The sequence below is a fragment of the Pimephales promelas genome, chromosome 8 (assembly GCF_988280905.1).
Source record: "Pimephales promelas chromosome 8, fPimPro1.hap1.1, whole genome shotgun sequence".
NCBI classification, from domain to species: domain Eukaryota; kingdom Metazoa; phylum Chordata; class Actinopteri; order Cypriniformes; family Leuciscidae; genus Pimephales; species Pimephales promelas.
In genome coordinates, this window is record NC_142776.1 from 18,625,078 (window position 1) to 18,641,068 (window position 15,991).

The 15,991-nt window shown below is 35.9% G+C and overlaps 1 protein-coding gene across 2 annotated transcripts in view; it reads left to right on the forward strand.

Moving 5' to 3' along the window:
• The window catches only part of pik3r5 (phosphoinositide-3-kinase, regulatory subunit 5), a 33,195-nt gene extending 28,402 nt beyond the window's left edge, over positions 1–4,793 (forward strand). For both annotated transcript variants that reach the window (XM_039691447.2, XM_089134113.1), the window contains exons 16-18: positions 640–722; positions 1,271–1,386; positions 4,157–4,793. In XM_039691447.2, the coding sequence (XP_039547381.2) occupies positions 640–722; positions 1,271–1,386; positions 4,157–4,304 (347 nt within the window). In that variant the 3' untranslated portion in view covers positions 4,305–4,793. The remainder of the gene's footprint in view (positions 1–639; positions 723–1,270; positions 1,387–4,156) is intronic.
• The last annotated feature ends 11,198 nt before the right edge of the window (positions 4,794–15,991 follow it).

The window sequence follows — 15,991 nt, forward strand, 5'->3', positions numbered from 1 at the left end:
AGAACTTTACCCAACATATTAACAGACCTCACCTGATATGTAAAACATGAGTTTAGCGGAAAATTACTGAATCCCCTCACCATGTTTACTGGGGGCAGACCATTTGCTTAGTTGTAAATTGCATTCAGACAAAAGGCAGAAGGTGTTAACTCAAAGACACACCCTTGTGTGCAAGATATTTCTATATTCTTAAAAACATGGGAATGAGACATTATTACCAGTCACCCTGAGATCTTCAAAATGAGACTAAACAAACCTTATTATTAGATTATCACATATCACATCCACATTCCAGTCTTACACATTCATTTTCACCATAGGGGAATTCACTTTTAATGATGACTTTAAAGACAGACCTACTGTGAGCGACACAGTTTTTAATCAATTGTATATGCTTTAGTTGAAGCCATTAATTATTTTAACTTATTTATTAAATAATCGTCTTTAACTGTGGAGTATACACATACAGTGTACATGTTTCCAATAGTTATGAATATGAATATTTGCTTGTTCTGCACTCAAATGCTGCATAAATTATTTTTTTTTTTTTTTTGTTAGTGCAATTTTGATTGTTAGTGAATGTAAATACAGTACAAATCAACCAAATCACAAGTGCTTTATTTATTTCTTTTTCTTTAGATTCTAAAATGGAGTGTCTTCATTTGACAATGACGGAAGTGCTGAAGAGACAAAACTCTAAATCAAAGAAAGGCTACAATCAGGTGAGCAGGAAGGAAGTATGGGAGAAAACTAAGCTGTGGTTTAAACAGCCCCAAACAAACTTAGTGCAAAGTAAACACCTACAGTTACTCTCTCATGTGGTTTCTGCAGCAATGTGTAGCAGCCGACAAACAACATTTTTTTTTTTTACCAAGAGCAAACATTTTGGTTTTAATTTACCTCTTTCTGTACCGGTTTACACGACATGGCTGTTGTTTTTACATCTTTGGGTTTTTGGTGTCAGTTGTACTTTCATTTTTACAGTCCAGTGGTTACTCTTTGGTTCAGTTACACCACACACTGACTGTACTCCGTCTTGTTTGGTTATCGATTGAATAAAAACATATACAGTTTGTTACAAATATTTAAAACTAATAAATGAAGCATAGATTATACTGAGTATGAAAGTACACACATCTCTGTTAGCAAGTCTGGTGTAAACACCATTCACATAGATTAAGTTTAAATGTTTATGAATGTTAAAGTTATTTGGGAGATTCAAGTTACAGTATTTTAATGTTTTATTCAGATAATGTTGTTTGTTTTCCAGCAACTGACCACAACACAAGTAAAAGTGGATAAGGTTCAGGTTAGCGGAACTTGCAACACCACCTTTGCAGTTTGTCTGGACCAAGATGAGAAGAAAATTTTGCAGAGTGTGACCAGGTACAGTTTGTTTTTGTTGGCTATTTATGCTAAAGTTTGGCTAAAAAGAAAATATATGTATTTCCTTCCCAGCAGTGGTAGATAGACAAGTGTTTACACCAGTTCCCTGTGTATCAAACCCATGACTTTGGCATTGGTTTCACCATTAATCTGTTTGTTTATACTTTTACATATTTATACTTTTACTTAGGGCTGGGTCTTGAGACAAATTTCACAATTCGATTCGATTTCGATTCACAAGCTTGCAATTCGATTAGATTACGATTCGATTCAATATCGATTATTTTGGATATCAGTTACAATAAATGCCAATTTTTCTCAAGGGAATCAAATCTCTTAACTAATGCTGTAAACTGTGGGAGTCTAGTTGTAGCCTACTAGGGTTCATTAGCCTAATGTGAAGGTAATAATGAATGAATCACTTAAATTACACTTTTATTTATTTTTATAATAAGAAGATTATATGAAATATAAACATTTAAGTGGCTGTCATAAAAACTTGCCAGATTTATTCAAATATGTAATATGGTGTATACATTTAGCAAAATGCTCCTCTCTACAGTTATTTTCTCTGGCTGACTAACGAGTTTATGTGGGTTTTCTGAGGTAAATATGACGATGAAATTGATTGCAAGCTGTTTAACTGACGTCTTTCCACAGTTGAAACGCTGATTGAGCGAATCAATGTGACATGATACGGATTTGTATAATGTACTCTCTATCTTTTAACACACTTTCAGATGCTCATTCATGTTTATTATGCACTGTAACTGGTATTATTTACCCGGAAGAGAGATCAGCGCTGCTGCTTCTCTAGAGCTGCGTCAGAGCGATCTCACGCCACAGCGCCAAAACTCTATTCATGTTTTTTGAATTTCTAAAGAAAATGGACGTAATTTGAAAATTGAGACTTTGTTTCATATCAATAGTAACAAAGGACAAAGATTATTGGGATTTTTTGGATGCGCGCAGCCGCGATATAATGTCCCATTCATTCAAATGAAACAGGAGGACTAATCGATTCTTGAGACTTAAGAATCGATATCGGTTCATAAAAATGAGAATCGATTAATATCGAGAAATCGATATTTATTACCCAGCCCTACTTTTACTGGAGTAATCTACTTTAACTCATGCGATCGATTTCAGTTTAACACCTTAAAAATATAAAACAAATTCCTGTCATCCATTGGCTTACAATATTATCTCTCTCTTATTCGTGCAAATGCTTTTAAGCCATTCAAGCACAAGACGCAAAAGAGAACGCAGTGCTGTACTGATCCTGTGAATCTCCTGTCTGTGTAACACACACGACTCATGCACAGAGATAGCCGCTTCAGACATCGCTTGCACGGACAAAAACACTTTGTTTAAATAATGCCAGTTTTGTCGAGTATCCTCGCAATCACAGTTAAATGAAGTCTTAAATGAACATAAAAAGTTGTGGGAAAATGTGAAAAGTGACAGCAGCCTAATAAACCTGCTGCTGTTTGTCTAAGAACAAATTATAAAAAAAGAACAAATCAAAGAACAAATTATAATCTATATTTAATTCTAGAATTCTCATACTTAATTTATAATTTATGCAGTGAAGACTGTGAATTGTTTAATATCTTTATTCAATATCTGTATTTTCTTGTCAATGACCTACCTGAAAATCTTAAAGCACTGCTTACAAGTTTGCATGGGTCAAAAACATTTTGCATTTTAACTGGGCAAGCAAAAATTTGAACTTGTCTAACAGGGCCAAGTCTAGTAAATGTTAAAAGTAGTAGCTTTCAATTATACTGTAATGTTGAATGGCTATAATTAATGACTAAAATTAAGAAAAAAATTGATTTCATAGAGACATCAGTTGCAGTATTGGTATAAATATTTAATAAAGACTTTCTACCAGTTAATGACTTTTACATTAATTTGGAGATTACATTTAGTAAAAGATTACAATATAAAAATACAGTATATATATAAAATTTTAATGTTGTAAAACAGAAAACCCTTTTAACAAATCGAATGAATGAGAGTAATGTGTTTAATTACTTGGAACATCATATAATTAATTAGATTAAATATAATTTAAAAAATCAGCAAGGGTGCATTCAATTGATTAAACATGACAGTTAAACCTGTACATTGTTAAACAAAATCTAATAAATGCTGTTCCTTTTAAAAATGATCAAATTAAAGAATACTGCAAAACAACGTATCATGGTTTAAACAAAAAATATTAAGCAGCACAACCTTTTTCAACATTAAGCACCAAATCAAATCTGCATATTAGAATGATGAATTTCTGAAGGAAATGTGACATTGAAGACTGGAGTAATGGCTGCTGAATATTCAGCTTTTCCCTAAATTACATTTGAGAAAGGTTATTTAAAATTGTAATAATATTTCACAATATTTCATCCTGTAAATGTTTCAGCATTTTTTGCATTAAGCCAGCAAAACGGGAACGGGAAAATAAGGAACAAAATCATTAAAAATGATCATGTTACTTTGAGATGGAAACTAGCATGCGTCACTGAAAGTGAGTCAGTGACCATCACTGTTTGTCACAAAGAAAAAAACAGTTAATAATTCCATTACCATAGAGACACTAAAAATATTTTTATATAAAACTAGTTTTGTGGCCAACCACCGGTAAACTTTTTTAATGCATCAGCCATCTGCAAAATTTTTTTGGACCTTCTATATTAGTATTTGAATGTAAACTCCATTGAGCACTTCTACAATGCCAAACAACCCAAAATGATTTCTTTCTTTGCAGGTGTGAGGTATCGGTTTGTTATAAGCCAGATAGTTCGACTGATTGGACGAAAGGAAGGGTGTTCACATCTCAGACCCAGACCCTGCAGCCAACCTTCTGCTCTCTTCTTTGTCTCCCTATTGCCACTTTTAGTGGACCTCAGCCTTAAACCCAGAGATCAGGCCTCAAGTCTGGTTAAAACATTCATACCAGTTTTTCACTTTCAGTTTCAAACTTGGATATCGACTCTCAGGACAAAAGCTAAGATACACGTTTGGGTAAAAGTTCCCATTTATTACATTATATGAGCATCATGTCTATGTACATGTGGGGTTATTTGCCTCAAACTTGTTGTTGTTTTTTTCTAATGGTACATCCTTCTGAAAATAATTCGGTGGGCAAACTGAGACAATTTTTGTGACTAACATCCAAAATCTGAATCATCCTTAACCAAGGTTTGGTGTGTATGGGGATTTTATTACTTGATTTTTTTTTGGAACAAGGCCTGTCCTGGTTCTTATGCAACTAGCATGGATTTCTAACTACTAGAATATTCTTGTTATTGTAAATATTAACCAGCATCCAAATAAGCACTCTGGACAACTTAATAATTTGTTTGTATATATGAGATAATTATGTTCTGTAGCTATCATTAGAATTCTCAGGAAATGAAGAGTTCAGATGCAAAAGCCTCTAAATGCCATTTGAAATTTTCTTCTTTAATGATGATTTTTATCAAACTTATATATTTAAGTTCAGTAATTTCACTTAAATTGCAATGATAATTACCTATTAATTGTTATTTAAGTGAAATTACTGAACTTAAATATATAAGTTTGATAAAAATCATCATTAAAGAAGAAAATTTCAAATGGCATTTAGAGGCTTTTGCATCTGAACTCTTCAAATATATATAAAGAATATTCACACATTCATTTCCAGTCTTTCCTTTTTTAATTGTTTATTTAATCCCATTTCGGTCAGACCAGAGAATTGAGACCGTGGAGCCTCAGATTATAGTCCTAAAAATCTAATGTATTCAGTAATTGTTTTTGTATATGTATATTTTGTACATCCTCTTTGTGGTTTTATGTTTGGTGTTATGACTTTAAAAAACATTTGAAACTGCCTGGTTTAAATACCACTTGTAGTTTGGTTGGTTGGCCAATAGAGGTCCTTATAAAGCAGTTGTTGAGTTCTACCTATGTGGATGCGGATGCTGAACGCTAGTGAATAAAACAACAAGACAGTTCAGTCAGTACACTGTGTAATACTGGCACAGTTTGTAAGTAAAACAAACTGAAATCGTTCTTTCTTTCTTTCTTTCTTTCTTTCACAAGCATATGTGTATATATGTACAATCTAAAATAATCAGTATAACTGTCAAACAATTTTTTCTCCTAATTATTTTAAAAACACTTAACTTGTATATATTTTACCAAGCTTATCAAGCAACGGTGTTCAATGTACATATGTATCTTTTATTAAAAAATAAAATTGAGCAAATTGAGGGATTTTACTCGCTCTCAGGGCAGACTGTTTTTAAATAATATTTGTTAATTAAAAATTGTTGGTGTATCCCATAGTACATTTCATTTTGGTGTGATGTTGGAAAGAGTGTTGTGGGTACAGATTAATGACCAATGCTACTGAAATGTACACTGTTATACAAAATGGGTTTTTTATTACTATTTTGTGATCCTAGCATCCCAGAGAAGTAAGCGGTACTTTTCATGTGACATGTATCATGTGGTGCATTCATTGTTTTTATATTTGTACACTGTAACGTCGAATTAAAATATATATATATATTAAATAAAGTCCCAATCAAATTAAATTACCACTCACAAGTCTGTGTATATGGTTACATAATGACTAAGAATGATATTATTGGTATTTGCCAAGACAGGAGTCTGTCTTAGTCACATTGTAATAAACCAATGTTTTACGCATTACATGGAGGGGATTTTAATGGGACTGTCATCACATATTACATAGACTTTAAATGCTTGCTTTTGGTTTTTCCACTGTGCCCTGTAGTTTTTAGGGACATTCTTAAGATCAAATGTCAGATTAATAACAAAAAAATGACACCTCTGTCTGCTAAAACAACAGTCTTTCATGTTCCTTTGCTCGGGGTGTTTATGAACTGTTAGCCCGTTCAATGTTATTAGAAATAATTATAAAAAAAAATTCACAAGATAATTAATTACATTTATATAGCGCAGAACACGAAATCCACCTTCCATATACCTAAACCTACCCATCTCCGCCCCTGATCCCTATAACCCCACCCCTAATCCTACCTATCTCCACCCCCTGATTCCTAACCCCACCCCTAATCCTACCCATCTCCACCCCTTAAATCTGGATCCAACTCCGCCCCCTGGATCTTTTATTGGCATTCAAAGCGCTTTAAGAGGCAATCTCCTCAACCACCACAAATGTGCAGCATCCACCTGGATGATATTGATACAGCCATATTGCGCCGAAACAGCCACCACACACCAGCTTATTGATGGAGAGGAGACAGAGTTGTTAAGCCAATATATACACTGAACAAAATTATTAACACAACACTTTTTTTTGCCCCCATTTTTCAAAAGCTGAACTTTTTCTATGTACACAAACAGCGCAGTCTCATCCCAAGACGTCATATAACTGACGTCTTGGGACGTCTTTTGACCATACGTCAACATCCGCCTTTTTAGGGTCCCCTTAAACGTCGGTTAGATGACGTTATCGGATCCTAACCCTACCCCAGACCTAAACCTACCCCGTCACCTAACCGACGTTAAAGGTAAAGTGTCAGTTGTATGACGGCCCGGGATCGTCATGTAACCGACGCTTAAGGGTACCCTAAAAAGGCGGATGTTGACGTATGGTCAAAAGACGTCCCAAGACGTCAGTTATATGACTTCTTGGGATCAGACTGTGTTAACACAAAAGGCCTATTTCTCTCAAATATTGTTCACAAATCTGTCTAAATCTGTGTTAGTGAGCACTTCTCCTTTGCCGAGATAATCCATCCACCTCACAGTTGTGGTATGTCAAGATGCTGATTAGACAGAATGATTATTGCACAGGTGTTCCTTAGGCTTGCCACAATAAAAGGCTGAAAACCAGACAGTATCTGATGTGATCACCATTTGATATATATATATATATATATATATATATATATGTATATATGAAGAGTTCAGATGCAAAAGCCTCTAAGTGCCATTTAAAATTTTCTTCTAAAACGATCATTTTTATCAAGCTTAGATATTCAAGTTCAGTAATTTCACTTGAATGACAATTAATAGGTAATCTTCATTGCAATTTAAGTGAAATTACTGAATTTAAATATACAAGCTTGATAAAAATGATCATTCTAGAAGAAAATTTCAAATGGCACTTAGAGGCTTTTGCATCTGAACTCTTCATATATAGCTCTTCTGTCCTCCATTCGTTACCTGTATTATTGGCACCTGTTTGAACCCGTTATCTGTATAAAAATATTTTCTGCAAAGGGGACAGGAAAACTGATCCGTGTTGAGGGAAGAATGAATGCGGCCATGTGTCGTGAGATTTTAAGCCAAAACCTCCTTCCATCAGTGAGAGCCTTGAAGATGAAACGTGGCTGGATCTTCCAGAATGACAATGATCCCAAACACACCGCCCGGGCAACGAAGGAGTGGCTCCATAAAAACCATTTCAAGGTCCTGGAGTGGCCTAGCCAGTCTCCAGACCTCAACCCCATAGAAAATTTGTGGAGGGAGTTGAAAGTCTGTGTTGCCCAGGGACAGCCCCGAAACATCACTGCTCTAGAGGAGATCTGCATGGAGGAATGGGCCAAAATACCAGCTACAGTGTGTCCAAACCAGGTGAAGACTTACGGGAAACGTTTGACCTCTGTCATTGCCAAAAAAGGTTATGTTACAAAGTATTAAGTTTAACTTTTGTTATTGATCAAATACTTATTTTCCACCATAATTTACAAATAAATTCTTTAAAAATCCAACAATGTGATTTCCTGGATTTTTTTTTTCATAGTTAAAGTGTACCTATGATAAACTTGCACAACTTTCACAATCAGTGGCTGACTAAAAACTTTTTGGCCCCACTGTATATTGAAAACATGATTGGAAGGCCACTGGGAAAATTTGGCCAGGATGCCGGGGTTACACCCCTACTCACAGGGCCGGCGCTCCGCACACGCACACCACGCACTGCGCGTAGGGCACCAAGTGCTTGGGGGGGCACCAAAAAATCTGGGTCGTGAAAAATCATCACAATAGGCTACTAGTATAAATAACAAATACAATATGTCTAAAGCATGTTAATATACAAAAGCAATACAAAAGTAATATAGGCCTAGACCAAATTAGTGGAGAAAAAGGTGAATCTCCTGTGCCACTCTCCCTCTGGTGCCCCCCCTTCCCCACCTCGCAGTGGTCTGTTCCTCAATCAGTGTCAAATTTGGCAGACACCTGATCGACATCAGACATGGCCTCGAAAAGGCACCAAGAGTCGGGGGCGGAAAAAAGGAAAAAGAAGAGACAGTGGGATGATACTCGTTTGCAGGTAAGACAATGTTTTAAATAAAAGTGTTAGTTTTGTAGGCACCCTTGCTTCGTGTATGCATGTCCAGAGGGGCGTCGCTAGTTGTGCAAATGATCAAGGGCTTTGCCCTGCATGTAGAATTTTTTATTTTAACGGGGGTCCGGGGGTTTCTCCCCGGGAATTTTTTTTTTACTTGGGCTGTTTAAGATGCAGTTAGTTTGTTTGAGAAGAAAAGGAAGATCGCTTAGATATGTTTTTTCGTTGTTGTTCTATCGGATAATGCGGTCAAAGGCCCAAGGGCGACATCTATTGGTGAAACTGCTATTAGAAAAAAAAAACACAATCTCACTGTTTGTATATTTTCATATGGAGGTGTCAAATTATTAGGGCTGGGAAAAGCTTAATCACATCCAAAATAAAAGTTTCTACATGAGTACTGTGTATAATTATTTTGTATATATAATATACACACATATGCACAATTGCACATATATATTTAAGAAATATTTGCATGTATATACTGTATATATTTATAGATAATTTATATTATATATATATATATATATATATATATATATATTAAAATATTTTATATATAAATAACAAATATTTCTTAAATACATATACAAAATAACTATACACAGTACACACACACATAGGCCTATATCATTAATGTAGACACAAACTTTTATTTTGGATGCGATTAATCGCGATTTATCTTTTCCCAGCCCTACAAATTATGTACAGAATTATTATACTGTGCCTCATCAGACCTCTTTTAAAGGTAGAATAAAGTTTTGAATTTTAAATGTTCCAGTGAAACATAGGCCTATATCAGGGGTGCCCAATCCTGCTTCTGGCGATCGACTGTCCTGCACAGTTCATCTCCAACCCTAATCAAACACACCTGAATGTGATCCTAAAGACCTTAATTGGCTACTTCAGGTGTGTTTGATTAGGGTTTGAGATGAACTGTGCAGGACAGTCGATCGCCAGGAGCAGGATTGGGCACCCCTGGCCTATATTATATAAAAGACTAATGTGTGCAATATTTTTGTATGATGGTTATTGATTCAGTAGAATCCCTGAATATTTTGTCTTGTATTTCTGAATGCAGGGTCAATGCTAAAATACATGCAAGGAGCAACTCAAGGCCAGGAGGAAGAACCATCAACCAGCAGTTGTAGCCAGTTCCAAATATGTGTTTTTAGTAATTGTGGTGTTTTTTGGTATTTATAATTTTAACCTTTTTATTATTTATTTCTTTTCATATTTGGTGCCATTGTTAATGTAAATGTATTTATTTGCAGCAGTTATTTTGGAAGTAAAGAGAACCTAACTAAGAAATTCTTAATGGTTGTTATTCCTTGGGTGAGTGGGTGGTTGGGGTTGGGGGGAGGGGGTTGTTAAGGGGGCACCACCAACCATTTGTGCTTAGGGCACCCAAATGGCTAGCGCCGGCCCTGCCTACTCATTCGAAAGACATCCATTTTTTGTGACTACAGTGAGTCAGGACCTCGGTTTAACGTCTCATCCCAAGGATGGTGCTTTTTGACAGTATAGTGTCCCCATAACTATACTGGGGCATTAGGACCCACACAGACCACAGGGTGAGCGCCCCCTGCTGACCTCAATAACTCCGCTTCCAGCAGCAACCTGGTTTTCCCAGGAGGTCTCCCATCAAGATACTGACCAGGCTCAGCCCTGCTTAGCTTCAGTGGGCAACCAGTCTTGGGCTATGATCTACAAGTTATGAGTTATGATCAAGTTTGAGGATAAATAGTACCTTTGTCAATAGGAAATAAGATCATTCTGAAAGGATTTGTAATGGGGTCAGCCCTAGATGCCTGTCTTCATTTATTATTAACAATAATTTTTCACATGAGCAGGCATAAGCATTTCTCACAGCTGCTATTCCTCACAGCTATTTTTCTTTAAAAAATAACAGTAATAGTAAATTGGTACATCTCACAAAACTCAATAACATGTCTAAGTCATATTTTATTCCAAAATTAAAAGGGAGTAATAAGGAATAAGATTTTTCTTAAATAATGTCTGTTTTTTATTTTGTTTCAATGTTTTCTTGTCTTTTATTTAGAAATTCTCATTGTTCCTGTTTGTCATGTGATTACTTGCCCTCATGTGATCATGTCTTATACTTTCTTAAGGGTATGTTTACATACAACAATGAAGTGCTTAAAGGGTCACTTCACCCATTTGCATTAAGCTTTGTATCTTTAGAAACCCAGTCATGTTTTTGAATGGTCATGGTTTATTCCCTTATTTCCCCCTGAGATGGGAGAAATAAGGATTTAAGTGTTTTACTTCCTGCTTATCGTGACGTAAAAATCGTCATTTTGCGTCATGATAAGCAGGAAGTCATATTTCATTAAAATCTTTAGAACTACAAACATTAGCTCATTATTATTCCAGGGTGTTGGACCCAGTCACCCTACAAGCCTATTACAGATCAGTGGGTGGGACTTCACTTGCAGAAACTGAAATCAATATCTGCCATCTTATTTGGAAGCTAAGCTAACAAGTGCTGTGGAGATAGTAAGTTATGACAATGACGGAAGAAACTAAACATGATATGGAAGAAGAGGATTTTGAAATTCTGCTGCTCGAATCCGATGTTCGTGGCTCTCTTTACGAGTCGCAGTATTTTAGAGCAGCCGAGGCTGATGGAGGAGCAGGAGACGCCGAGGCGGGTGCCTGTCACGGTCGAGGACCTAGCACTGACTCTGGCGCTGGGCGGATTGCTGTTGCCTGTACTCTCGCTGCGTGCTACGGCCTACGGACACAGCCCGTCTGCTGCAGATAATTTCAACGATGGCAATTTCTCCTGGAGGAAATCTCTGAATCAGACGAGCACACAGACGTTTGTGTTGTGATAGTTTCGCCTGACTAAACATCCAGGTATCATGTAGTAATTCACCAAACAGAAATAAATACAAACGAGGAGTAATTCACTGATGAGTTTGCCAATGTAACGTTAGCAGGGTTTGTTGTTGTGGGAAGAAGGAGGCAGGAACCGGTGAACATTTAAGCATTTTAATAGTAAAATGAACAAATACAAAACGAAAGTATATAAGCCAGCAGCCCCTCATTGGTGAGTGCTGTAACGTTACACACAATACAAACAAAACACAACATAAAATCAGGCCTGTTTCTCTCTCGATCTGCCGTCGTCGCTCCCCGTTTTATGCTTTCGCTTCTCCGTGAGAGACTCAAGACCGGCGCGCCCTCACAGGTGTCTTTCATTATCAGTCTCTGTTATAACTCTCGCAACCGGCCTCTCGCGGAGCGCCATCCTCTTACATCCCTCGCCCTCGATCGTCCTGCTCACCACACCCAACTAGACATTTTGTGTGAAATGAATTTCAAACTCCGGTAACAGCTAATGTTAGCCTTGTAGACTGAAGAGTGAATTCTCTGTTTGCGCTGTTCCGGATTAGTGGGTGTGGCTTGCGGAGCTGTGCATTGTGGGACATGTAGTCTTTTCATATATAGGCGCCCCTTGGTTATTTTCTGTCTTTTCTCGGTCAAGAGGGCACCAAATTAAAACATTCTTTTACATTTCAACTACATATGATCCACTTTCAATAAAGAATAATGTTGCAATGGGTGAAATGCTCGTATAAAACGGAGAAGCTTTTCCTTTGAGTTTTCTGCATACAGACGACACCATTGTCAAAACGATTCCCATTCACACGGTTTCTGCGAAAACTACTAAAAACGCTATGGGCAGGCCATTAGATGGAAACACTATAGATTGAACACGTAACGCGCATGTGCATTACGTCATCGGTTTCACAGATTCGTGTTTTTGTTGTTTGCACTTTGAAACTCGTTTTCAAAAGTTTGCGTATTCAGGCACCCAGATGTCGTGTAAATTGTCTCAGACTGTCTACCCCATGTCACGGCCAGGAAGACTTCCCAGGCCTTTGTTCCATCATGGAATTATTTTATGACAATTTATGCATCCAAAATCACATACTTCCATAAACCACACACATTGGTAAAAAAAAGTTAGCCTGGTAATACCAGACTCTGCTACTTCACTTTGCTTCGTAGACAGAAATGAAATTAGCGGAAGTAGGAAGTCTGACGTAGTCAGGCTAAAAAAGAGTAAGCCTATGTGACAAAAGTACTGAATTCACAGTACTCATAAAAGTGTAGGCCAAAAGTACCTAGATGACCAACTTCTGGCAAAATTCTGAAGTGTGAATACGATGGACACTTTACTATCCCCTGAGGATTTATACTGTAAATGGCAGTAAAGCAACTCAACTGACGCTGGAAGTTCACATGATAATGGAGAATGTATGCCCAAGCTCCTGTTTCTCCTGTGCTCTGATCGGTCAAATTTCACACCTCGTACTATAACTGTGTTAGATCTAGGGTGGAAAAAGCAATGGGCCTGTCCCAGTACCCACATTTGTGGTCTTTGTTTGCACTTGACGACTTATACTTACATGACGTATTTCCTGTATTTGGTCCAAGTTTTCAATTGAGTGCAAAGGCCACAAGTGTGGCCTATTGATTACCTGATTACCTGATTACCTTACCTCATATAACTATTGATTACCTGATGGAAGACAGTTACACAATAAAAAATAAAATAAAAAAAAATAATATATATATATATATATATATATATATTATTTAAGTGTCGCACCCCCTTTTTTGAAACATGAAAATGCACAATCCGAACTTAAATGGTTGTAATTCAAGAATATAGATATAAGATTGGTCTTTTTTAAATAAGATATTTGACAGATTTTTGTAGAAGTTAAAAAAAGAAAGTAAAACAGAAAAATGCAATAGAAGTTTGAGTTTATGAAAATGTAAAAATGTAATTATTCATATTTCATATAAAGTATATTTTTTTCAAAACCTGGTGGACTCTAAAACTGCAAGAAAATCAAATCAGCCAAAACTCTGAACAAGTTGTGTTTCAAATTTTAGGTTAATATCTCAAAAAATCTGTAAGACTCCAACCAGTCTCCGTTACTGCCTCCATTTCCATAAGTGTTTCGAGTGATCTGAACCATTATTTCCACAATTTTCATACAATTTATGAAGTAGGCATCCTATTCAGAAGTAGTAAGGGAAATTTGGCATATTTTGATACGAATTCAACTTCAATAATCACATAAAAAGAGCATGCATGTGTGTTATAGCTCGCTGCCACATCACAAATGGTGAATTATTATTTTTTTCTTTAAATTGAAAACATTTTCAGACCATTTTTTTTTCTAAAAAGAAATTTAATGGATGTTATCTTTTGAACTCTTGGCATGAAAAAAAGAGGTTTCTACCATTCTTTCATGATTTTTAATGTTCATCACTATTTTAAAATACGCCTTATGAAAATATTCTTGTTGCAAATTAATAGATTATGGCTCTTCAGTAATTTATGTTGAACATCAATCACCAAAGAGACTTATTTGCAGCTGTATCATACAAATAAATAGATTGTCTACATTGTATATATTAAGAATTTCCATGACACAATAAAAGCAGTTGCACCATTTTAGAAAATACACACATCTCTGTATCAATACAATTTCCAACACTTTGTTCTACAACCAAGTTCACCCTTTTTGTTTATTTGTATAGTGCTTTTCACCATATGCACATCGTTTCAAAGCAACTTTACAGAAAAGACAGAAAAAAGCTGGGTTGTTTCAATGTTTGGGTCAAATATGGAAGAACCCAACCATTGGTTTACATTTTTTAAATGAAATATTAAACCCAATGGTTGGGTTCATCCATATTTTACCCAAGAAATAACTCAGCATTTTTAGAGTGAGTATAGAGAAGTTTTTTATCAGAGAGGTCAGAAAAGTACAGTTCTAAGATAATACAAATCATGCAGTTTGCTAGCATCATAATAATTTAGGCAGAAACAATGATCTGATTAAAGCAGTTATTATACAAGTTGATTGTGATGTGCAATGGCAAAGTTAAATGTCATATCTAATTAATCCAAAATCCGGGCATGTAAGTTTCTGAATGTGAAGAATGACGATGCTTAGCCTCAAATACCGCTCTGAAGCTGTTTTAGAAATAGTGTGGATTTAGTGTGCTTTAAGTGTACTGCAGTGCTTTGGCTTTTTTTAGACCTGGAACAGTATTGAGCACTTAAAGACTGCACGTGTGGTATTGGGACAGGTCCAGGGTCTCATGGTGACAGTACACTACCAACACAACCAGGACTCGCACCCTTTATTTTGTGTATGCATTGGGAATATTTCTGGAAGAAAACTTAAGACTAAATTAAGGCATTTCAGTGAGTTCAAAACAGTGCACTTCTTACTGATATAGTGGATAACACCCATTAGACTTTGTGTTTTGCAACTGTAGACCTTTTTCATGCTCAAACAGCAACATACACAATAAAAGAAAGTTGAAAATGTAAAAAAGCATAACAGGTCCTCTTTAAAATGTACCTTAAAACAAACTTGAGTCTTTGAATTCATACATTTTTGTCTGTTAATATAGCAGGAAGGCTCTTTCATGAATGCATTTGACTAGAATGGGGAACCTAGACTAATTTACTTGCAGGAAGTTACACAGTAGTCTCATTCCTGCAGATGCAACACACACCCCTCATCAGGATGAAATTATATTTACATGCAGTTTTTTTTTTTTCCTCTGAGTGGTCAAATCATTACTATAACATTGATGCTAGAAATAATTCCAAATAGTCTCCTCCCATTTTTTCAGCCATTTCCGGGTCTGTATTACTGATGGAAGGTGGTAGTAAATAATTAAAAAAAAGCAGGATATTAGGGAGGACACAATATCTAGGCCTTTACAATGTTCCATAAAATAAAAAAAACACAATTTTAAATATTTTTTAAAATGTTTTTAAAACTCCCAATGCCATTTTTGCCAAAGCCCTGGGTAATTTGTGTGTGTAGTGTGTGTGATGATGATAAACATATGGTATCAGATAAAATCAATTTTATTTATGCTTCACTGTAAAAAAAAAATGATCGCGATTTTAACGGTAAAAAACATTAATTGGTTAACAGAAAGTTTCCTTACTGCCCTAAGCAAGGCAGTAACTACGCAGAGTGCAGAAATGAGAAAAAATACTTTAAGTTATCCTGTCATCCAGCCGTATAGTTGTAGGTAGATGTCGTATAGTTGTAGGTAGATGTGGCTGTTTTTTACTTTATATTATTCTTTGTACATACCAATCATCATTTTTAATTTGATATTTTACCCCTATTTTGCAGTTACTGTATTCTTGTTTTGTACTTATCAAAAATGTGGCACCATAACAAGGAAAAA